The sequence below is a fragment of the Labeo rohita genome, chromosome 15 (assembly GCF_022985175.1).
Source record: "Labeo rohita strain BAU-BD-2019 chromosome 15, IGBB_LRoh.1.0, whole genome shotgun sequence".
Taxonomy (NCBI): Eukaryota; Metazoa; Chordata; class Actinopteri; order Cypriniformes; family Cyprinidae; genus Labeo; species Labeo rohita.
In genome coordinates, this window is record NC_066883.1 from 33,879,515 (window position 1) to 33,906,271 (window position 26,757).

At 32.4% G+C, this 26,757-nt stretch overlaps 1 protein-coding gene across 8 annotated transcripts in view; it reads left to right on the forward strand.

The window, feature by feature from the left end:
• fat3a (FAT atypical cadherin 3a) overlaps positions 1 to 26,757 on the forward strand; it is a 181,176-nt gene that overhangs the window by 86,406 nt on the left and 68,013 nt on the right. For all 8 annotated transcript variants that reach the window (XM_051128945.1, XM_051128947.1, XM_051128950.1 and 5 more), the window contains exons 3-4: positions 14,466 to 14,584; positions 14,719 to 14,917. In XM_051128945.1, the coding sequence (XP_050984902.1) occupies positions 14,466 to 14,584; positions 14,719 to 14,917 (318 nt within the window). The remainder of the gene's footprint in view (positions 1 to 14,465; positions 14,585 to 14,718; positions 14,918 to 26,757) is intronic.

Below are 26,757 nucleotides of genomic sequence, written 5' to 3' on the forward strand. Positions count from 1 at the left end.
TGTGAGTTTGTATCATGCAATTCTTAGAAGAAAAGTCGGAATTGCAAGTTCATGTCTCAGAATTCCAAGTTTAAATCAGAATTCTGAGATGAAAAAGTCACAACTGCAAGTTTATATCTCAGAATTCTGAGAAAAAAAAATCTTAATTGCAAGTTATATCTCAGAATTCTTAGAAAAAGTCAGAATTACTAGTTTGTATCACCCAGTTCCAAGATGATTTCAATTAATTAAACATGCTTTTTGATTAATATATGTTTTTTCATTTTTTTTTATTTAACCATAAAAATTAAAATGGAAAAAATAATATTAAAAAAGGAACGGGAAGCAGTTGTTTCACATTCAGATTTCACTCTGGAATGTGCATTATGTAATTAAATGTTGTTCATGCATTTCATGCTGATATTAAATGTCCTGTAAGTTCACAGAATTATAGAATTATAAAACTTCCTCCAGACTTTATTAGACATGACCTTTTTCAAGAACTGCACCCTGTAAATGTGCATGTCATCTCGGTTTTGTCAAAATCGATCAAAATAGGCTGACACTGACGCTCTCGGCTTCTTGCTTTCCGTATATAGGCTGCCATGTGACAAATAGTGCCTCAGAGTCTTCCTATTGGCCATACAAAGAATCTGACCATGGCTCACAATCACATATTTAATGTTTTTTTTGTCACTTTTGGAGCTCAAGGCTCTCTCAGACAGGAGACGAGGAGAGGAGGTGTGATATTTCAGGACACCTAATTCAGTCATATCTGTCAGGTAATTTTTTTCTCAGTGCCATTCCATAAGAAAAATGCTTACAGCGACTAAGGTCTTCAGACTGTGACGCTCTGTTGATTTCAGGAAGTACTGTAATGTATCGTACTGTTTTGTATGAAAAATGCTGCTACAGTAGTGCACTTGCTGCGGAGGTTTATTAGTCACACAGTGCTAATGAATCTCTTTTTTTTATTGATTAAGCAGTGCAGACTGAGATGAATCTACAATTTTTAGTAGATCAGTTGGCTGTGTGTTGCAGAATCCTATGAGCTAAATACCTAGACAGCATTTTTTGGCATTGTAGATGAGTTTAATGTTCAAATAGAGTATTTAAATGCACTTATAATGCTCAAAATCAGTGTGAAAATATGTGTTGCGTATTTTTGTCAAGTTTGTTTGTTTGTTTGTTTATTAATTTGTGTGTACTTATTATTAATTTTACTAATTAATCATTTCGCTATTAAATGTTAAACTAAAACAAATTGAGAAATTCTGACATTACAAAATTAATACGATAAATAAATAAATAAAACAAAAATGAAAACTAAACATAAATGAATGAATTAAATTTATTTATTTATTTATTTGTGTGTAGTTATTATTCATTTTTATTTAAGTTTGAGGTAATTGTAGTACTTCAAGATAAACTAAAACAAATTTAGAAATTATATTATGAAATTACAAAATAATATTAATGAATAATATTATTAATAAAATAAATAAAACAGAAATGAAAACTAAAGCCATTTAGTTGTTTGTTTGTTTGTTTGTTTATGTGTGTGGTTATTAATTTTGATTTAAGTTTGTAATTTTATTACTACAACTTAAACTAAAACATTCAGAAATTATAAAATTCCTAAAATAAATAAATAAATAAACCAAAAATGAAAACTAAAACCATAAAATAATTTTATTTATTTAAATGTTATTTATATAAATTACTGAAATAAACAAACAAACAAATAAATAAATAAAAATAACACTAAACCCATACATTTATTTATTTGTTTGTTTGTTTATTTATTATTTATTGTTATTTTCATTAATGTTTTATTTTTTTAAGTACTTAAAATTAAACTAAAACAAATAGAGAAATTATGCCTTGGTAACTTAAATTTATTTATTTATTTATTTTTATTAATTATATTATATAAATATGATTTTAGTTTTCATTTTTGTTTTAGTTAACAATAATAAACCTGCAGGGAACGGGAAAAAAAAAAAAAAAAAGTTCACTATAAAAATATATATATGTTTTTTTGTGTGTGTATCAAAGTTGAAAATCAAACAAATACTATTGTAGTAAGAACAAGAAAATACCATTTTAACTTCAAACTTTCATGTTGTAATTATATTTGAATAATTGTTTGTGAAATTGACTAGCAATTGCGAACTTCGTCTCTACATCCATCTTTTTTTTTTTTTTTTAATGCTGTCTAGTTCAAGAGTTCAGAAGATTTTGAAGTGCAGCCAATCTCTTTATAGCAAATTGCCTCCGTATCCGCCAGTCAAACTCTTGCGGTCAAGTTCATGTCACGTCATATCCAATCAAACGCTGAAATGACACTGTCACCCACGTAAATGTTACACGGGCCATCTTCATACACCTGTCCCTGCTGGTTTCACTCTGATTTCCCCGTCCGTCTCTCGCAAAGGTTCATTGTTGGGGTCGTGTAACCTGATGTGATTGGATGAAACCCTGCTCGTGCCCCGCATAACCCCGCAAGGCTTTGGCTCCTAAATATAGGCGTGCAATAACAGAGGGAAGTGGATGAGCACACCGAAATGACAGACTCAATAAAGGCTTTCTCTATGTTTTTGTTCCCTTTCATGTCTCCCTTTCTTTTCATTATGTCTGTCTTTTCTTTTTCCATCTCTGTTGCAAAGTGCGTAGGAGTTTCTGAGATTTCTCTGCTGAAGTAGCACTGAACACAAAGATGCATCCTGCTTATGCAATGCATGCATTTGCCTGCTTTAAAAAATAGTGCTTAAGGGCATGTACTGTATGTTGAAGATCCGTCTGATAGCGGAATGTAAATGGTTTTCCATATGCATTATCTGACAAACATCTCAGAAAGACCAGATTCACATGCATTTTCAGTCAGGAAACCAGTGTTACTGTAGTAGAGAGTTGAGAGTTATTTTTGAGTTCTTTTAATATCAGTTTTAGTTTGTTTTAGTCATTTTGTTGTATGTTTATGGCATTTGTATTATTAGTTTTTTTTCTTTATTTTGTTATATGTCTTATGCCGTTCTTATTAATTTTTACTTCAGTTTTAGTGTGAATACTTCAGGTTAAACTAAATCCAAATGAGAAATGATGCCTTGACCACTAAATTATTCATTTTTAAATGCATTTTTTTGCTTTTTTTAATGGTTTTAGTTTTCATTTTAGATCAATAATAACCCTGCAGGGAATGATGTAGTAATGTTTGGCAAAAATTAAAAATTAAAACATTTATTCATAGTAAAAAAGAGTTGTTAATAAATAAATAGGTGAATAAAATAAAAAAAAAAAAAAAAATAAATAAAATGAAATAAAATAAAATAGATTTTTTAATTTATTTTATTTCTGTTAACATTTATTCCATGTAACTTTTTTTTTTTTTTTTTGCATTTCTTAACGGTTTTAATTTTCATTTTAGTTTTAGTTATCATTGATTCCCCTGCAGGGAATGATGTAGCAAAATAATGAAAATGCATATTCACTGTAAAAAAAAAATTCAGATGTTATAAAAAAAATAATAGCTGAAATTAAAAAATAAATAAATAAAAATAAAATAAAATAAAATAAGATTTTTATATATTTTTTCTGTTAACATTTATTCCACATTTTTTTAACAGTGTTTTAACCCTGCTGAAAATGATGAACTAGCTCAAATAAAATAAAATATTTATGTTTTTTATATATATAATATATATTATAATTTTCTATTAACATTTATTCCACATAACGCAAATGCATTTTTTAAAATGGTTTTTAACCACTGCAGAAAATTATGTAGCAATGTTTGGCAAAAATTATAAAAGTTTTTAAAGTTGTAAATATGTAACTAGCTAAAATAAATAAATAAATAAATAAAATAATGAAATAAAATAAAAAGTAAGTATGTTTTTATGTTTTTATAAAATGTACTTTCAAATAATACTGAAAAATAAGCGTTTTAAAAAATATTTAGTTTTAACTTTAGTTATCAATAATTACCCTGCAGGGAATGATGTAGCAATGTTTGGCAAAAATTATAGATGAAAATGCTTATTCACTATATAAATAATTTCAAAGTTCAAATGTTTTCAAAGTTGTAAATAACTAACTAGCTGAAATAAAAATAAATTAACTTTAAAAAATAATAAAATTAAATTAAATAAAAAATAAATAAATAAATAAAATGTTTTATTTTATTTCTGTTAACACTTATTCCAAATATTTTTTTATTTATTTATAATTTCTTTTAATCTCTTTTTTTAATGGTTTTAGTTATTTTGCTTTTAGTTATCAATAAAAACCCTGCAGAGAAAGATGTAGCAATGTTTGGCGAAAATTACAAATGAAAATGCTTTTTCACTGTAAAAAAAAAAAAAAAAAAAAGTGATTTCAAAGTTCAAATGTAAAAAACTAACTAGCTGCAGTAAAGTAAAATAAAATAAAATAAAATAAATATTTATTAAAAATACTATTACTATTTAATTGTTTTTTTTTTTTTTTTTTTTTTTTTTTTTTTTTTTTGTATTTCGTGTTGAAATCAATGTTACTTAATGGTTTATGAAATAATATTAATAATTCCCGAGTGCGAGTTGTTTCTGTTTTTTTTTTTTTTTTTTTTCTCCCTCAGTGTTGAATGCACTTCTTGGAAATATATGTGCAATATCGCAGACGCCCGGGGGCGGTTGCTTATGTAGACGTTAACATGTCTCATATTTCGCTTTTGTCCGCACAATGTAAAACGCAGTGATTATGTATGTATGAGTGTGCATGAATGCACCGGCACTCTCATGAGAATATGTCTTCCAGTCTGATGCCACTGTACGGAAATAGTGGGTCACTATACGGCTCCAAACCGTCATGAAATCAACCAGAAAACAACTTAAGCATTTTCCGGTAAAGCCTAATTCCAGTCTGTTGCTCTGTTGAAGGGCTAATCAGATGTAAAATATTCTGTTCAAGCTCTAATTCTGTCCTAAATAAACCATAATAGCCACATCAACGTTAGATCTAGTCATCAAAGTTGATTATTAGAGTAGATGCTCCCGCTTTAGTACAATGCCGACTTCACCAGCTGCCCGACTACCTTTCCTTTTTTCACTTTGTTCTCTATGGTAAGTGATTTCCTTCATATTACAGTGAATTCGAGACCTTTATGGAGTTCAGAAATAGCTGCCAGTCGTTCAAAGCACAGATGATAGTGCTGCTCATTTGCTCAGAACCAATGATGTGTTGCAGCGGTCGGTGGTTTTCTTTTAACATTTTTCTTGTTCCACATCTTGGCCTTTTGTAAATCATTTGAAGTGGACATAAAAAAAAAGGATTTTTTTAAACTGCTATTTTGGGTTAATTGAGTGATATTTTAATGTCTAAAGCTGATATAAAGCTCCTCCACAGAACTACATTGTGAAAATGAGTATTTCAGAAGCTTCTTTAGTCAAATTAGTATTAAATATTAACATATGTCCACCCATATGTAGATAGCTTAGATATGTGTATGATGACTATTACTAGTATTTAGTGTTTGGCGTATTATTATACAAGTATTACTAAATGGTTTGTGTTGTATTTGCAGAAAACATGCCAAAATATGGATTAGTTCGTCCTAAAAAAGTCATTTATGATTTTTAGTAAGAAATTATTCAGCAAGCATGCATTAAAATGACCAAAAATGACAGCAGAAGACTTTTATATTACAAAAGATTTATATTTCAAATAAATTGTGTTGTTTTGAACCAAAATATTAACCAACACAACTGTTTTCAACTTTGATAATAGTGAAAATGTTACCTGAGCAAATCAGCATGTTAGAATGATTGAAGACTGGAGTAATGATGCTGAAAATTCAAATTTGCATTATTAAAATAAATTACATTTTAAAATGTATTCAAAAAGAAAAAGATTTTAAATTGTAATAATATTTTACAATTTAACAGTATTTTTGATCAAATAAATGCAGCTTTTGTGAGTTTTAAAAATGTAAAAATATTTGTTTCCAGTATATACATCACCAGTCAAAAGTTTTTATACAGTAAGATTTTTAATTTTTTTTAAAGATGTCTTTTCTGCTCACCAAGCCTGCATTTATTTGATCCAAAATACAGCAAAGCTGTGAAATATTTTTACTCTTTAAAATAACAGCTTTCTATTTGAATATATTTTAATATGTAATTTATTTCTGTGATCAAAGCTGAATTTTCAGCATCATTACTTCAGTCTTCAGTGTCACATGATCCTTCAGAAATCATTCTAGTATGCTGATATAAAACATATTTTTATTTTAGATAAATGCTGTTCTTTCTATTAACCTGAAAAATTTTTACTCAGCTGTTTTCAACAACAACAACAATAATAATAAATTTTTTTGAGCAAATCCGAATATTAGAATGATTTCATAAAGGTCATGTGGGAGTTATGATGCAAAAAAAATCAGCTTTGAAATCACAGGAATAAATTACATTTTAAAATATATTCAAATAGAAAACAGTTATTTTAAATAGTAAAAATAAAAATATTTCAAAACTTTACTGTTATTTTTTGGATCAAATAAATGCAGAGCAGAAGAGACTTCTTTAAAAAACATTAAAAATCTTACTGTTCAAAACCTTTGACTGGTAGTGTATAAGTCCTAAAGGTACGTTTAAGTCTAATTGGCAGAAAAACATAAAGAAACCATAAATAAAAGATTAAAAAGTGTTTTAGACTTTTTAATCTTCTAATTTTGAGCTTGTCAGTTCGATTTGACTTTGAGTCTGGATTTTTGAGTTTCTATCAAACTGTAGGATGTGTTATGTAAATGTGATATTGTGTAATTGCATTCTGTGGTTTAGAGTTTCGAAGGCGCCTGTGATTTGTACATTGCGTTGGGCGGCACTGACTTTGTGCAGTTTTCTCCAGAGCTGTGCGGCTTTTTAATGTGTTGTGAGGTTGTGTTTAGGAGATAGTAAAGTCTGCTCCCTGTCATCACTTTCTTAACACCCTCCTTTAAAACCACAGGGATATTTTGATACGACTGAATCTGTGAATTTCCTTTTCTGTCGCACACACACACACAAGCTGCTGTACCCAGACAGTGAATGTGCCTCCTACGCTTGTGTCTCACTCACAGGCTTACACAAATGTCTAACACACAATGACAGATTACACCTTACACACACACACACCATATACATGCTGCTAAAGTGTTAATTGGCTTAATTTAAATTTGCTTTAAATAAACGCTGTTGATTTAGCGCATCAGGATTTGTGCATGTGTGTGATTGCCATTGTGTGCATCTTTGATGGAAAGACGCTTTTGATGTTTTTTGGGGTTTGTTATTCATACTTCATACAGATTGCTAGGTTACGGCCTGGAAAAAAGGTTACTGAATGAAGTATGATGTCCCACCAAACGCAAATGCAGCATCACAACACAGTTTCTAATCACTACAAATGTAATTTGTAATTACACTGCTGAGATTGCAAAAGTGTTTGGGTTGTTCTTTGCCCTTGTGGGTCCAATGAAATAATGCATGCATTTAATGCATTTTTTTTTTTTACATTCTATCAACATTTTCACTTCTATTCAAAAGTCAGTGAGATTCCTTTTGAGAAGCTTTTTTTGCTCATCAAGGCTGCATTTATGTGATCAAAAATACAAAAAAATCTGTAATATTGTGAAATATTATTACAATTTAAAATAACTATTTTATATGTGAATATATTTTAAAATGTAATTTATTTCTGTGATGCAAAGCTGAATTTTCAGCACCATTGCTCCAGTCTTCAGTGCCACATGATCTCAGGAAACTCAAGAATGCTCAAAAAATATTTCTTACAATTATTAATGTTAAAAACAGTTGTGCTGCTTGATGTCTTCATGGAAACTACAATTTTGTTTGTGAGGATTCTTTGATAAATAGATGGTTTAACAGAACAGCGTTTGTTTGAAATAGAAATCTTTACTGTCACTTTTAATCAGTTTAAAGCAGAATAAAAGTGTTCGTTTCTATCCAAAAAACATAAAATCTTACTTACCCCAAATTGTTGAATGGTAATGTACTATTATGTAATTCTAAGCTTGTATGACTTCCTTTCTTTTGTGAAAAACAGATTTATCCTGGCTGCTTTTTGCCATTCATTGTAAGTGAATGGGGACTTGGACTGTCAAGCTCCAAAAATAACAAAAGCTCTATAAATGTAGTACATATGACTCATTCACTATATTGCAAGTGTTCTGAAAGCATACGGTAGATTTGCATGAGGAGGCATTTGTTGAAAGTCTTCATTTCAGACCTTAAAGGAGAAGTCCAATTCCAGAGCAAAAATTTACAGATAATTTACTAACCCCTTTGCCATCTAAGAAGTTCATGTTTTTCTTTCTTCAGTCGTAAAGAAATAGTTTTTTGAGGAAAACATCTAGCATTTCTCTTCAAATAGTGGACTTTTATGGTGCCCCTGAGTTTGAACTTTCAAAATGCAGTTTCAAAGGGCTCTAAATGATCCCAGCCGAGGAAGAAGGGTCTTATCTAGTGAAACGATTGGTTATTTTCTAAAAAAAAAATTACAATTTATATACTTTTTAACCTCAAATGCTCATCTTGTCCAGCTCTGCGTGAACTCTGTGTAATCCGGGTCAATACAGTTAGCGTAGATTGAGAAACTCCCATCTCATTTTCTTCTTCAACTTCAAAATTGTCCTACATTGCTGTTTTACCTTTTTTTGTAAAGGGCGTTTGATCTGTTTTGCACATTCACTTTGTAAACACTGGGTTGGTACTTCTGCAGCGATGTAGGATGGTTTTGAAGTTGGATTAAAGTGATAGTTCACCCAAAAATGAAAATTTCCCCTTGATTTACTCACCCTCAAGCCGTCAGTATATATGACTTCTCCTTTTAGAGGAATCCAATCAAAGATATAATAAAAAATGTCCTGGCTCTTTCAAGCTTTACAATGGCAGTGAATGGGTGTTAAGATTTTTATAGTCAAATGAAGTGCATCCATCCATCATAATAAGTACTCCATATGGCTCTGGAGGTTAATAAAGGCTTTAATAAAGGCTTTTAAAAAACTGTTGTACATGCGTTCATGAGAGAGTAATGTTTCATTGGATGACGTAGGTTCAGGGTTGCCAGGTTTGCTAGAAGTCATATGAACTACATTATGAAGTGTTTTTTGGAGTTGTCGACTCCAGTCCCCAACCACTTCTATTGTATGGAAAAAAGCAGCCAGGACATTCTTCAAAACATCTCCTTTGGTTTCCACAAAAGAAAAGAAAGCCATGGGGGTTTGAAACAACATGAGGCCGAGTAAATGATTTTTGGGTGAACCATCAGAATACATTTTTTGGGGGTGCTTTGTCTCTTTAAAGTGATAGTTCACCCAAAAATAAAAACTTACCCCTTGATTTACTCACCCTAAAGCCATCCTAGGTGTATATGAGTTTTTTTTTGTCCTGGCTCTTTCAAGCTTTATAATGGCAGTGAATGGGTGTTAAGATTTTTATAGTCAAATAAAGTGTATCCATCCATCATAATAAGTACTCCACATAGCTCTGGAGGTTAATAAAGGCTTTAATAAAGGCTTTTAAAAAAGTGTTGTACATGCGTTCATGGGAGAGTGGTGTTTATCGGATGACGTAGGATCAGGGTTGCCAGGTTTGCTACTCAAATTGCTACTCAAAACGCTTTCCTGGGGGTAAAATACAAGCTTTTTTGGCGGGGTTCCTCTGGTAAAATTAGCATTCAAAAAAACTAAATATTACATTACTGGGGTCGTTTAATCTGCAGACATGAAAAACAACCCGCAGCAATAGTATAAAAGTAGCCCAATTCCGCGGGAAAACCGCAGACTTGGCAACACTGTGTAGGATGTAGGACGTAGGCATAGTGTAAGAAGTGACGAACGCGGAAGTGCAGAGGAGAGAGAAAAACACCGGTCACAAAAAGATGAGGATTTGTGAAGAGAAATGTTGGAAGATTTTGATATTAGCCAAGAGGAGACTTGTTTTTCCTTTGCTGTAAACCAAACTTTCATATGACAGTTAGCGGAGGCTACAAAATATGGTTTATAAACTTTTAAATACAAATATTTTTCTTACAAAAACTCATTGATGTGATTCAAAAGGCCTTTATTAACCCCCCAGAGCTGTGTGGAGTGATTTTCATGATGGATGGAGGCTTCAAAATCTCAACACCCATTCACTGCCATTATAAAGCTTGGAAGAGCCAGGACATTTCTTAATATAACTCCAATTGTATTCGTCTGAACTAAGAAATTCATATACACCTAGGATGGCTTGGGTGGGTGTAAATCATGGGGTAATTTTCACTTTTGGGTGAACTATCCCTTTAAGAGACGATTTCAAAACTAATATGACTAATAACCGTGCAGGGAAGCAGAGCTTTCACACACACACACACACACACACACACACACAACACGCTTGCAATGCCAAAGAACGCGCCTTGAAAGCACCAGGATCAATTATTAAACCAAAGATTAGTCGAAGATCAAAGATTGGAGGAGAAATTACATAAACATGGAGAAAACCCTCACATTTCCTCTCATCCTAAACACGTCTCTCTTTCACTCCCTCTTTCAGAGAGACTAATTTGAGGCTGATTTGTATTCTGTTCTTAACGAATCTATAAGAGACCTGCATATTTAATGAGCGGACTATCTCACTTACACACCCTGAGTTACAGTAAGAGGAAGCTGGGAAAGGCAGGATGTAGATAATTGGGCTCTCATTAATAATTGATCACAGAGATTATGCCAATGAACAGCATTACTAACACACATATTTGCACACACACGTGCACGCCTCATGCCATCCGGATGGCACTCTTTCATTGACTCATATCATTCTTATCTAGGTCAGACAGCAGGAACACAACAACCGACGAAAAGCGAAATAATCTCCCCATTTCCACTCGTTTATTTGTGCTCGCTTTCTCTCTCTCTCTCTCACTGCCTTTCCTATCTGCTCGCTCAGCTCTGGCAGAAATATCAGCTTCTAACCAGGACTGTGTGTGACTGCTTAGCTGTAGACTGGGGACAAAATTGTACACAAAAGTGAGCTAAATTTGACACAACCTCCCACTTGGAAAGCAATTATTAATAATAGTAATAAAATATATGATGTTAAAGTGCATTTTTTATTAGAATGTTTTATTTCAATGCTAATTAAAACATATTTAATTAAAATGCAAAAAAAAAAAAAAAAATCTTGTAGGGGTTGAGTTTTGTTTGTGTATAATAATTGTAATTAGCTTTAAATAAGACAATAGATGCCTAAATAATGGCCCCTTTTTGCAATAATATAATATTAAAATATTGTTTTGTTTTGTTTACCAAAAAAATATAAAAAGGACAGGTTTTGGTTTGTCTATAGAAATTATAATTAGATTTATAATAAATAATAGATGTCTATGGAATCTCCACTTTTAGAGGAATATGATATTAAAATGCATTTTATTATTAGGATGTTTTGTTTCAATGTTAATTAAAATATATTTTATTAAAATGCAAAAAATCTTGTGGTTGAGTTTGTGTATAATAACTATAATTGGCTTTAAGTAAAACAATAGATGCCTAAAGAATGCAATATTATAATATTAAAATATTGTCTTTTTTCTTTGTCTGTTTGATGTTTTGTTTTGTTTGGTCTACCAAAAATATAAAAATTACACTTTTTGGTTTGTCTTTAGAATTATAATTAGCTTTATAATGAACAATAGATGTCTATGGAATCTCCACATTTTTAGAAAAATATAATATTAAAATGTATTTTATTATTAGAATGTTTTGTTTGAATGTTAATTAAAATAAAAAAATAAAATTAATTAAAATTAAAATTTTATTTTACAAAAATATAATATATAATATATAAAATATAATATTAAAATATTGTTAATTTAATTTAATTAAATTTCTTATTATTTTTTTTTTCAAAAAATAGGAAAATATAATTACAGTTAGCTTTATAATAAACAATAGTTATTTGGAATTTCCATTTTTAGAAGAATATAATATAATGTGTTATTATTAAAATATTTATTATTTCAATGTTAATTATTTTTAATCAAAATATGTGTTTTGAGTTTTGATTTGTCTGTAATAATCGTAATTAGCTTTGTAAAAAAAAACTATATGTCTATGGAATGTTAACAATATAATATTAAAATGCATTCTGTTATTAGAATATTTTATTAGATATTATATTATTTAATATTATTTTATTAATATATAGTTATTCAATGTTAAACCCTACAATAAAAATATTTAACTGAGATTTGGTTTGTTGTTATAATTAATTTAGTAAATAAAATAAAAAACACACAATAAATAGAAGGTCTATGGAATGTCCCCTTTTTAAAGAATATAATATTAAAATATATTATATTGTTAGAATGTTTTATTATTTTAATTTTTAATTAATATTTTTAATTAAACTATATTTTAGGGTTTGAATTTTGGAGTTTAAGTGAATTAAAATTAAGTGATAGTGACAATAGGTAAATGTTCAGTTTTAAAGAATATAATATTAAAATGTATTATATCATTAGACTGTTTTATTATGTTAATATTAATTTAAATAAAAAGTAATTGTTTAATAAAAAGAAAAAAATCTAAACTAATTATAAAAATCGTTTATATCGTTTATATTGTAATTAGCTTTATATAAAACAGTAGATGTCTCCTTTTAAAAGCATGGGATTTTGTGTGAGAGTGTGTAATGCGGTTGAATGAGCCGCTGTGGTTGGTGGTAATGGTGTGAGATGACTCTGGTTTGTCAGGGCTGGACTTCCAATCTGTGTCTCTGATTGGCTAAAGTGAGTTTCTATTACCTCAGAGAATAGAATACACTCTCTGTCTCTCTCTTTCTCTCTCTCCCTCTTGCCGTATCTCTTTTTTTTTCATTGTCTACTCTCATTTTGAGATTCCTCGGGCAGTTCTGCTGGTGTTCCGAATATATTACGTGAGCTCTCACTCTCGCACAATGAACTAAAGGATTTTATGAATCCTACAGGCTAACAGGCTGAATTATTGATGTCACACACACACATGCACACACAGTCACACAAAAGCTCAGGCTGTTTTTCAATACAAAGAAACCTGATCTGATTCCTTTACCTGATTCAAGTCTGATTCTAGTTCCCTTGCAGAAAATTTACCATGGTAACTGTAGTTTCTGCCAAAACACAGAGGCGTATAAAAGTAAATAGAAATTATACCTAAAATGGAATCTTTAATATATAAAATCTTTTATATATAAAAATATATACTTTTAATGTATAGCAACAGTCCCACTAGAGCAAAGTCCTGCTTTTTTCGGTGCCTGCTTTTTTTCTTTTTTTTTTTTCATGGTCAATGTTCTGACCATGGACATAATTTAATTTTTTGTCCCCAAGACTGAAGACCTCAGTTTACGGTTACATGGAGCGATTGAAAATGTCGTGCTGCTGTTGAGGTCAGAGGTTCAGGTTTTATTTTGTCTTCAGCCTGAGGGTTGTGTTTTCTTCTGCTTTGTTTCTGTATATATGACTTATGGAAGTGACCTCCTTATTGATCTAAATTTACCACAACCTGTGTACTGCTGTATTATCACAGAAAAACACAGAAAAACAGAGTTTTTTTGAAAGGGCCTCAACACTAGCATCACCACAGAACTGCTATGATAAATAATAACTTTTTCAAACAGGTTTCCAGGACACTCGGCATTGGCCAGCCAAACACGAAGCCCCACCCCAAACTCAAGCCATTGGCTGAGCCATTGTTGCTGAATTAGGATACTCAAAACAAACGGCGAACTTCTGTAATAACAACTGTTTTCAAACAGGTTTCCAATACGCTCACCATTGGCTAGATAAGCAGGAAGCCCCGCCCCGAACTCATGCCATTGGCAGAGCCATTGCTGCTGTGTTATACTCAGACAAGCAGCAGTGTTTTGATAGTTCCACACACTTTACAAGAAAATTACCTCACAAATTATTCACTTAGTATATTAATCTGAGATATAAGACAGCATTTAAACATTAACAATTTACACACCTCATTTTTATTGTTTCCATTCAGAAAAATGCTCTTTTTGACAGCAGTTATTGCTAAGGTGTGTAATTTCTGCACCACTAGCATTAGCAAAGAACAATGTAATAATTAGTGTTTTCAAACAGGTTTCCAGTACACTCACCACTGGCCAGCTAAGCAGGAAGCACCGCCCCGAACTCATGCCATTGGCTGAGCCATTGTAGCTGTGTTACACTCAAACAGCAAGGAAAACACCTGACAAATTTCTTGCTCAGTATATTAATCTGAGACATTACAACTGTTTATTCACCTCAGCTTTAATTTTTCTGCTCCATAATCGCTTTCTGTCCGTAATTATTGCTGTCACAGTAGATATGAGTTTGTCAGTCTCTGTTCGCATTGAAACTAAATGACCAATCTTGCTCCTGTTTGACTGGAGTTAAAATGTCCAGCTTGATGTTTTGACGTTTTTATACAATTTATTTTGCAGGTGTCATCTACACTACAGATCTGTTAGACAGAGAGACGCAGGATTCCTATTGGCTGACGGTGTACGCTACTGATCTAGGAGTGATTCCTCAGTCAGCGGCACTACAGGTGTACATACAGGTAAATTAGTATGTGTGTGTATATATGTAAGCATGCTTTTTTTTTTGGCAACATGGTACCATGGTAAACCACAGTACAGATAGCTATAGACAGAATATAAATATTTCTGTATAATATTCTGTGTATTTTAACAGGTTGAGGATGTGAACGACAATGCTCCCCTCACGTCTGAACCAATGTATCATGCCACCATTCCGGAAAATTCCCCCAAGGACCAGTCAGTCATTCAGATCCAAGCGCAGGACCCTGACGCCACTGCAACTGAGCCTCGCCTGTCATTCCGTATCTCCAGCGGCAACCCGCAGAACTTCTTCAGCATCAACCCGCGCACCGGTCAGTGTCCTGTCAATCAAACTACATCTGTGTGATAGATAGAATAAATTAATGTCAGTTTTAATAAGTTTTCGTATGTGTCCCTTATAAAACCATGGTACGGTGATGGTATTAGATGTTACCTATCTATCTATCTATCTATCTATCTATCTATCTATCTATGATTTACCATGGTATCACATTTGAAAAAGCATGGTAATACTTTTTGGTCTTTTTTTGTATGAGCGTGTAAGTCTGTGGTGTAGATAAAGCTAATTATTCCTTCCCATACATTAATGAATTCTGCTAATTTAGTATTTAAATTAACTTATTTAAATATGCGCATCTGGGTGTGTAAGTTCTCAAGGTCTGCTCTCCGCATTATGACATCATCGTCTGAGCCTACTGTAAATCCTGGCTGCTGATTGGCTGGTGTTATGGTTTTGCCTTTGATTGACAGATTAATTTCATAGCCACAGGCCCTTCCCTTCAGCCACACGCCCCATAGTGCATGTCAGCAGGAAGCGCCGATCCTAATTAAAAACTTTGTAAAGGTCACAAAAGGTCAAGCTGTCAGAAAGACGGAAGGCAACGGCAAACGGGAAGCAGCCAGAGAGAAAGATCAGAAAGTGTTGTGAGGTTTGATGCAATAAGTCTGTTTTCATAAACTATATTTCCTGAAAAACTCACAACACATCAATTTTCTGCAGACTTTTGTCTGTGTGTGTGTGTGTGGGTGTGTGGCAGAAGTTCGATCTTTGTGAGCTGTTTGCAGATCAATGTGAAAGCACCGGTCACCATCTATGGATCCTTCTGGAAAAAGAGTCCAGTTAAATGTTACATTAACGGACACAATACCTCACCAACACACACAAACATATCTAGCTATTTATCTGTCTATTCTGTCTGTCTGTCTGTCTGTCTATATATCTGTCTATCCATCGTTCTATCTATTTGTCTATCTGTCTATCTGTCTGTCTGTCTGTCTATATATCTGTCAGTCTATCATTCTATCGTCCTGTCTGTCTGTCTGTCTGTCTGTCTATCGTTCTATTGTTCTGTCTATCTATCTGTCAGCATATTATAATGCATATTAGAATCTATCTATCTATCTATCTATCTATCTATCTATCTATCTATCTATCTATCTATCTATCTATCTATCTATCTATCTATCTATCTATCTGTCTGTCTGTCTGTCTGTCTGTCTGTCTGTCTGTCTGTCTATCTATCTATCATTGTTCTATCATTCTGTCTATCTATCTATCTATCTATCTATCTATCTATCTATCTATCTATCTATCTATCTATCTATCTATCTATCTGTCTATCTGTCTGTCTGTCTGTCTATATATCTTTCTGTCAGTCGTTCTATTGGTCTGATTGTCTGTCTCTATCGATCCATCATTCTGTCTATTGTTCTGTGTATCATTCTGTCTGTCTGTCTGTGTCTATCATTCTATCTATCTATCTATCTATATATCTGTCTATCTATCTATCATTCTGTCTGTCATTCTGTCTATTGTTCTGTCTGTCTGTTTTATCTGTCTATCTATTCTATCTATCTGTCTATCTGTCTGTCTGTCTGTCTGTCTATATATCTATCATTTTATCGTTCTGTCTGTCTATCTTTCTATCTATCATTCTATCGTCCTGTCTGTCTCTGTCGTTCTATCATTCTATGATTCTGTCTATTGCTCTGTGTATCATTCTTTCTGTCTGTCTGTCTGTCTGTCTGTCTGTCTATCATTCTATTGTTCTGTCTTTCTGTCTATCTGTCTATCTATCTATCATCTATCTATCTATCATCTATCATTCTATCGTTCTGGCTATCATTCTGTCTATTGTTCTGTCTTTCTGTCTGTCTATATATCTGTCTGTCATTTTATCGTTCTGTCTGTCTATCTGTCTATCTATCATTCTATCGTTCTGTCTGTCTCTATCATTCTATCATTCTGTCTGTTGTTCTGTGTATCATTCTGTCTGTCTGTCTGTCTGTCTGTCTGTCTGTCTGTCTATCTATCTATCGTTCTATCGTTCTGGCTATCATTCTGTCTATCTATCTGTCTGACTGTCTGTCTGTCTATATATCTATCTATCATTCTATTGTTCTGTCTGTCTTTATCGTTCTATCATTCTATCATTCTGTCTATTGTTCTGTGTCACTCTGTCTGTCTGTCTCTATCTATCATTCTATTGTTCTGTCTGTCTTTATCGTTCTCTATTCTATCATTCTGTCTATTGTTCTGTGTCACTGTCTGTCTGTCTATATATCTGTCTATCATTCTGTCGTTCTGTCTGTCTGTCTATCTGTCTATCTATCATTCTATTGTTCTGTGTATCATTCTGTCTGTCTGTCTGTCTGTCTGTTGGTGTGTACTGTTTGAATTCAGTCTTGTATTTGTTTTAGTGAAAGCTGTCTAAATGTTAATCAAACGGATGCAGGCCTGCTCTCTCCTTTTACCCCTGAGCATCATAAGAAAGGCCTTTCAGCCTCATCGTGTTTAAATGTTTGTGTGTAACAGAGACGATTATACATCACCATCTAGCTGACACACACCCTACAGCTCTGTTTGTTGGCCTTTTATTTGGAAACTTGCTTGTCTGTTTATGTATATAGATTACATGAATTATTGATGCCGAGTCAAATATGCCGAGCACGGAGAGAGATGAAATTACCGCTCTGAAGGAAACTTCATTCAATTCCATGTTTAAATAAAGTATACCTTGTGGAGAACTATTGAGCGATACAGTAAAGATGACTTTAGAGGTGAACGCAGGGGTCATTTTATTCTTCTTCTATATAGCAGAGTTGAAATTGATGTTTCTGAGATAGCTGGAGTTGATTTTTATATTGTTTCTTTTCAGGCATGCTCCGTAGGAAGAACATGACGCACAGCTTTGTAAATTCAGACCTTGTTATATGTATGTGCGTTTAATTAATGACATCTTTGAGTCATTGGAGTTTGTATGTGCCGCAAGGAAATGTTTATTTATTGACACATTTCTGAGAAAACAGAGCCAGGGTGTTTTTTGTGTGTGTGTGTGTGTGTGTAGTCAGCGTGGATAGCGGCAGATGTTATGGGGGTATTTTGATGATGCACTACGGCGTTTTGTGAAGGTGACTCCAAAACAAAACATCTTTAGTTCCTTCAGAAGACTGGAGTTTGCACACGCTCCCTAGACACATCTGCACTTCTTGTTTGTGCGCTCCCTGGACAGTCTAATACATCTGCTGAGACAGTTAAAGTTGTATTGTAGTTTACACATGTTGCCTGGACTGATCCCTGCTCTGAGAAATGTGAGGTCTCTTAAGCATAAGCTATTTATGCTTCTGGAAGATATCTTTAGTTTCATGGGGGACGTTGCTTGTACACCTTATTGTTTTTGCAGATGTGTTTGCAGCTGGGAGTTTATACACAAACCCTAAACAATCGATCAATACCAGAAAATCCAGCCTCTGGAATCAATACTGAATTCAGGCAACAAATAAAATTCCAAAAGAAGAAAACAATAAAAAAAGTTTTAGGTTGAGTATAAGTATAACAAAGTATAACAAAGAAACTGCAACATATAGAGCTAACCATCCCCACATAAAAATTAAAATAAAGAAATATTATTTTGTTGATGTTATTATATAATAATTCAAATTATTATTATTATTATTATTATTATTATTGTTGTTATTGTTGTTGTTACTAATATTGTTTCATATTAATGATAATCTACAGAAAATGCTAATAATAAATATAATTATTATTTCTAATATTATTATTACCAATAATAATACATTACTATTATTATTATTACTAATATTGTTGTTATTATTACATTAATGATATTAATTTACAGAAAAGTCTAATAATAATAATAATAATTATGAATAATAATAATAATAATAATACAACTATATTTCCTTATTTCTTTATTTTTATTTTCATGTGGGGTTGGTTGGCCATAATAATAATAATAATAATAATAATAATAATAATATAGTAGTATTATTTTATTATTATTATTATTATTATTATTATTATCACATTAATGATCATTTACAGAAAATGCTAATAATAATTATAATTATAATACGAATTATTATTACTAATGTTGTTATCACATTAATGATAGTTTACAGAAAATGCTAATAATAAAAATAATAATTTTTATTTTAGTGGTAGTAGTTGTAGTATTTTATTATTATTATTATTATTATTATTATTATTATTAGATGATGGTGTTTTTTATGTTATATTCATGTTAATAAAAAAGTGTGTTTTTAATAATTTGCAGTTTCCATTAATGTTTCAATTAACAGAGGAACAGATTTAAGTAATTTTTACAGTGGGGATATAATAAGAAGTATCTTAAATGGTATTATTACATATAATTATGAATTATAGACTGAAGTAAGGTCATGTATTAATAATCAGATATCTACTGTTGCTGTTCGACAACAGAGGTCCTCTATGGATTGAGTGTATTCTGTGGCTGATGTACAGTGATAAATTCATTTAGACCGTCTGGTTTGTAAACAGCCATGGGAAATTGCACCGTTTGGAAGCGTGTTTAGGCTTATTTAAGTTTACAGTCTGTTCTCCCTGGTGCATCTCCAAACAAATGCAGAACTGAACGGTTTACTCGCACTCCCTGAACAATTTGAGGAAAGCTCTTGCATTATAGTTCATTCACCTCACAGTTTACTGACACACCCCTCCATTCTCCCTAAACATTACAGCCTTCCAAACACACTTCCTAAACTCCTGAGCCGTTTCTACACGCTCCCCAAGCATCATTTCGCATCTGATTCATTTGCTTTCATCGTGTTTCCCAACACCCCAGCAGACGTTACACCTGCTGTCTTCAACGTGAGGAAGAATGAATTGGTAGATGGACGGACAGATGATTGAATAGGTTCAGTAAAAAACAGTATATCTACAGTATAGTTAATTTATCTATATCTATATCTATCTATCTATACAGTATATAGATAGATAGATAGATAGATAGATAGATAGTAGGTAAATAGATACAGATATATGTATATATATGTATAGATATATAGATGTATATCACACATATTAGTGTATAATAAGATTATTTAAATATGTTTAATCATACAAAATAATGCGTGTGTGTGTTTACATAAAAAAAGATCTTTCCTTGCTTATTTATTTTTTTGCTTTAAACTTCTTGTTATTAATATTTTTTAGCCATATAAAATTTGTTATATTTATTTATCATATAAAATACAGTATATATACAGTTCATTTAGAAGAAAAATAACAAAGTATAAATTTAATTTTTTTTTCGAAATTACTTTCCATGCATATTTTAATAATTTCACATTGCATTTTATTTATTTATAGTGTACAACTGTGTGTTTCGTTTATGTAAAATTCAGTATATGTAAATTTTTATTATTACTTAAAAGAAAAATTACAACAGTATATTTAAAATTTGTATATATGTATATAATATTTCCATTCATAGATTTTAAAAATATTTAGTTTTATAAATATAATTATAATTATATTTAAATATAACCCTCTTATCTAAATATTTATTTATATCTATTAACAATGTAAAATACATACATACATATATATATATATATATATATATATATATATATATATATATATGTGTGTGTGTGTGTGTGTGTGTGTGTGTGTGTGTGTACAAATTTACAGAAAGTATAATTACAAAACCTAAAGAAAATTCTTTTTTTTATTTAATAATACTTAATGCATAACTGCTACATAATATATAATAATACATTATATATGTGTGTGTGTGTGTGTATTTATATATAACAGAGGGTTTTTCCATGCATATTTTCATATATATTCATCATATTGCACCCAGCATCTGTGAAACGCTACCTTCCATAGCAACATCAAAACTCTCTTTTTTTCGTGGTTTCCTTTAATGCATATAACAGATCACACATGTGTCCCGTACGGTATTCTGTAGGGGCAAAAAACATCTTTTAAAATGAGTTTCTGTGGGCTCCCACTGAGTTAAAAGTTAAAAGCTGCTCTGCATTCAGTAAACAGACTCTCCCGTAGATGAGGCGACAGCAGCTGTGAGTATGTAAGATCACAGGAGGAGAACTAAACACAAACACTTCCATCATTATTAGACGGTCGCTTCAGTAGAGCGCAGAAACGTCTTTCATTTCATTCACTTACGTCAGGTAAAAACAGCCGAGGCCAGACGGTCGATTATGAAGCGGCTCTTAACTCGATTTTATTCATTCGTCACAGTCTATTTGGACGGTTGAATGATCGTTTGGATGGACGGAGGGTCAACGGTGGCTGTTAACAGTCTTCAAACTTCTGCCCGCTTCTACAACATTGCTTGTTTTCAGCTTTAAACTCTTCAAAAGGCTTGTGAAATCTGGCTCTTTCTCTCTTGTGCTTGTCTCAGCAGTAATTTGCGTCTCTGCGAATCTCGTCTGCAGGTTTCACGCATTCGCGGTTCGTCTCCTCCAACCCCGAGTTCTCCTCCTCGTCTTTCCTCCCCCTCCGTCTCATCCTCTCTCATCTCTCTCTTATCCTCTCCTAACACCTTCCTCTCCTCCCTCTCTCGCTGTATCACCCTCCCATTCTCTCGTTCACAAGGTCTTACGTGTCTTTTTGTCTCTTTCTCGGTTTCTTACTCTTCCGTTCCGTCCCCGTGCGACTCCTTAACATCCTTCCGTCTTTCTCTTGCTCTGTTCTGTCTTCTTCCTCATGATGAAAGACGCTAAGAATAGCTCTCTCTCTCTCTGTCTGCTGCGGCTCCGATAATCACCGCATCTTCTACAGCATGTAAACAGCCTGTTTTCACCGTTCCTGAAGCAGCGATACGGATCCGTGTTCATCCGTGATTGCGATCGCTCTGATTATCCTCTATAATGGATCATTTGGAATAATAGACGACTCTCGGAGTTTTATCAAAAGCATCGTTCGTCATTTCTGCGATAGCGTGGCCTGAAGAGCAGTAATAAGCCATATCTTTAAAGTACTTCTCTAGTGACGTTTCTTTATGAAGCCTTTCGTTTCATCTAATGTACTGACAGAATTAGGCCAGAAATACCCAAGAAACGTATGTACCCACGCACGACCAGTGATAATAATAAGAGATGTCTCTTGAGCAGCAAATCAGCATTTCTGAAGGATCATGTGACACTAAAGACTGGAGTAATGATGCTGAAAATTCAGCTTTGCATCACAGGAATAAATTACATTTTAATATTATAATATTTCTCAATATTGCAGTTTTTACTGTATTTGTAATAAAATGCAGCACGGGTAAGCAAAAGAGACTTATGCAACAACAACACAGACCTTTGAATGGCGGTGAACATTTCATTAGTTACCTACAAATACCATAAAAACTTTTAATTATTCAGAGTCCTTGAAAGCTTGTGTAGTTAAAAATATTTACATTCAAGTAAACACTCAAAATGTTTTGTGCCTTACTGTTTGCATTATTTCTTTGTGTGTGTGTGTGTGTGTGTATATATGTGTGTGTGTATGTATGTATGTATGTATGTATGTGTATATATATATATATATATATATATATAGATAGATAGATAGATAGATAGATAGACAGATTTATTTAGATGATGTGCATATTGAATAAATGATAGAGCGTTTAAAATTACTAAAGTAATTAATTTTACTTAATTAAATGTTAAAAATATTATATATTTTAAAGAATAATTAAGTAAATATATATTTTATATTTTATATTTTTATATATATATATATATATTAATGCACACTGAATAACTGAGAGAGGGTATTTACTTAAGAATGCTAAAGATTAAAATTACTAAGTAATTTTATTTGTTTAATTTTAAATATATTATAAAATGATTATTTTTAATACTGAAATCATCTCTTAATGTATTATTAATATATAACAAATATTTACATATTAAATTATGTATTAAATTAAACAATCAAGACGTATTCTGAAATAACTGTTTTTATCAAAGAACACACACTTGAAACTGAGTTATATAATGAATCGTGGTTAATTACTTTAATATATCAATAATCCTAGTTTCTCTTTATAAAATAGTTTTAAAACAAGAAGCTTTGTCCTAATGAAAGCAGAAATACTGAAAATATCTTAGCTGTACAAGTTCAGAAAGTGAATAAAAACTCAAGCCATTTATGACATTTACTTGCTAAAAGTATTCATTTAAATAAACTTGTTTAATCATGTTGTTTATTAAAAATAATCTGTGAAAGTCAGTGCTAAATTTTTTAATTCGCGCGAGCGACAGTGCAAAGGCTCGCCTTAAATTATGGATGCCGTTTTGACATTTAGAAAAGCGTGCAATTTAAAAACCAGCATGAATCGCCTCTCTGCTGAAATCTGTCACTCTCTTGTTTCTTTGTCTTTTTCAGACGGCTGTTGATTTATAGATGCAGTGTGAACTCAGCATGTGTGTATGTGTGGCCGGTTTACGTTCCTTCAGTGCGCGTTTCGAATTTATGACGCCGACCCCACCAATGAATCACAGACACACTCATATGAGCCAATTCCCACCTGCAGCCATTCGACGCACGAAACGCACGCACCACCGGCAGTTTCCAAAGGTTTTGCCGTTATTTTTATCCGCAATGAGTTTCTTGGGAAATCAAGCCCTCCTGTGTGAACCTTTAACGACTGTGGAGGAACACAAAGACAAATGCACCGTGAAATAAATGCATGTGGCGATTAGAAGAAAAACTCAAAAACTGCGCTTAAAAAGCGGCTACATTTCATGCATATTCAAAACGCAACAGATAACTGGCCTGTATAGGTATGCCATTGTATACTATTGGTGTTTTAGTTAATTGCACGTAATCACTCGTCTCTCTAATTAATATGCTAATGCCAGTGAATGCAGCTGTTCTTTAGCTAAGCGCACACTCATTCCCACTGATTGGATTCTTATACAAAGACACGCTCATTAGCAAATCCATTGCTGTTAGTTAAAAGTAGGTTAAAGGGAAAGTCCAACCAAAAATAAAAATTCTCTCATCTTTGAGGTTCTTTCTTCTTGTGAACACAAAAGAAGATATTTTGGAGAATGTTGCTTACCAAATAGTTGACGGTACCCATTGACTTTCATTGTATTTTTTCCCATACTATGGAAGTCAATGGCTGCCGTCAAATGTTTGGTTACAAACATTCTCCAAAATACCTTCTTTTGTGTTCAACCGAAGAAAGAAACTCAACATGAGGGTAAATAAATGATGACAGACTTTTAATTTTTAGATGTACTGTCTCTTTAAAAGAGAGTTTCAGTTATAAAAGTGCATTGGGGGATTGTTTATGGCAGATTGTTTTAAGTACCATATATTATAGACGACGCATAAAAGCCTGCGTGGGTGTTCTCCGTCCAACGTTCGAGTTCTAATCCGTCCGTTTTTCCCCCCGTATGCGGACTTACTTTCCCACACACGCCGGTCAAGAGCGGTAGCTGTGTAACCGAGACTCTGGTTGCCATGACGATGAGATCAGAAGTCTGTAGACGTTAAGACCCCACTTGCCCACTATGACCAGTAAACCCTATTCAGGTAGCAGCAATTATCCAGTGGGGCCTCAAACGGACTCTGTGTGTGTGTATGTGTGTGTGTGTTACAGGCATGATGTCATCAGCAAACTTTTGTCTCTAGTCTTTTTGTTTGCCCCCACACCCCCCTCCTTTCCCATTCTCTTCTTTTTTTGTTTTCTCCTTCCGTTTTTTTTTTTCACAGTACAAGTGCCCTGCGCCGCTGTGACTCGATTCAACACAGCCGCCCCCTCTCTTTCTATTCCTCCTTGCCTCTCTCTTCATCTCTGATATGGGTCAGTGATGGGGCGCCCTGGGATGCGCCTGATCAGAAAGAGCATACTTTAGGACCCGCAGGCACTTTGATATGCCACGGAGAATGTTACTGTAGGAAAGCAACAGCAGGCCTACCAAACTAAAAAATCACCGTAGCAAAAATGAAATATTGTAGCAATAACGTAAGTTTTTCAAGTGTGATTTTAACTTTATTAAAAAAAATCTCAGTAAACCACTACACTGCCCACATTCCTTATATTATACTCTGCCAGTCAAAAGTTTTTGAACACTAGGAGTTTTAATGTTTTTTTAAAGAAGTCTCTTCTGCTCACCAAGTCTGCATTTATTTAATATTTTTACTATTTAAAATAGCTGTTTTCTATTTGAATATATTTTGAAATGTAATTTGTTTCTGTGATTTCAAAGCTGAATTTTTAGCATCATTACTCCAGTCACATGATCCTTCAGAAATCATTCTAATATTCTGATTTTCTGCTCAAAAGACATACTGTTATGTAGATTTTTTTCAGGTGTCTTTGATGAATAGAAAGGTCAGTGAACAGCATTTATCTGAAATAAAAAGCTTTTGAAAGGTATAGTGTATAATGTTACAAAAGCTTTTGATATCTGATAAATGGTAATCTTTGGGTCTTTCTATTCATCAAAGAATCCTGAAAAAATGTACTCAGCTGTTGAAAAAAATGTACTCAATTCAGCATATTAGAATGATTTCTGAAGGATTATGTGACACCGAAGACTGGAGTAATGTTGCTGAAAATTCAGCATTGAAATCACAGAAATAAATTACATTTTAAAATGTATTCAAATAGAAAACAGTTACTTATGGAATGGTTTTCTATGGAAGCCTGTTTCTGCCACTGAAAAAAACAGGTAATTGCGACTTTTTTTCTCACAATTCTGACATTTTTCTAAGAGTTGCAAGTTTTTATCTCACAATTCTGACTTTTTTTCTATTTTACACCTTTCAATTCTAAGAAAAAGTTAGGAATTATGAGATTATATCTCGCAGTTCTGACTTTATTTCTCAGAATTGCAAGTTCATATCTCACATTTCTGAGACAAATGGTCAGAATTAGGGGATGTAAACTCACAATAGCGAGCTAATTGTGAGCTAATCGCAATTACCTGTTTTGTTTTTTATTCAGTGGCTGAAATGGGATTCCATCGTTTTCTTTTTAAATATATTTTAAAATGTAGTTTGTTTCTCTGATCAAAGCTGAATTTTGAGCATCGTTACTCCAGTCTTCAGTGTCACATGACCCTTCATAAATCATTATAATATGCTGATTTGCAGCTCAAAAAAACAATTATTATTATTAGCAATGTTGAAAACAGTTGTGTTGCTTAATATTTTGTAGAAACTGCATTTATTTTAGGATTTTTGCTGAATAGAAAGTTAAAAAAACAGCATTTATTTGAAATAGAATCTTTTGTGACAGTACAAATGTTTTTACTGATACTTTTGAACAAATGAATGCATCTTTGCTGAATAATGAATCCTTTCTAACCCCAAAGTTTGTGTATATTGCCATTAATATTTTTTTATTTATTGCGTATTTTGTTTTGCATTATATTTTATTTTTCTTTATTTACTTGTTCATCTTTCAGTATTTTTCCCTCACTACTTTATATCATGTATAATGTATTTATTTATTTTTTCAGTCTTCCCTTTAGTGCTTTTCAACAATGCTGGTCTGTTGCTCAATCTATAGCGCCTTGCCAAAGAAATGACATTTTTATCCGGTCTAAGACTGAAGTCTGAATTGAACATGATGAGAAAAAATGTTCACCACAAAACTATTAAGTTGTTATGTAGTAAGACTTGTGTAGTCTGATGTGCAAAAACAAATGATCTGATTATTTTACCTAAATCATTTAAAAAGTCTTATGATGTTCACTTACAATACCAAAAACGCTGTTAGTCATTACTTCCAGTGAAGTTCATCCATCAGTGAATCTATTTATGTCAATTCAAGGTTTGTAAAACTTAAATCACTGTCATTACTTGTAGTTAGAAACTGCA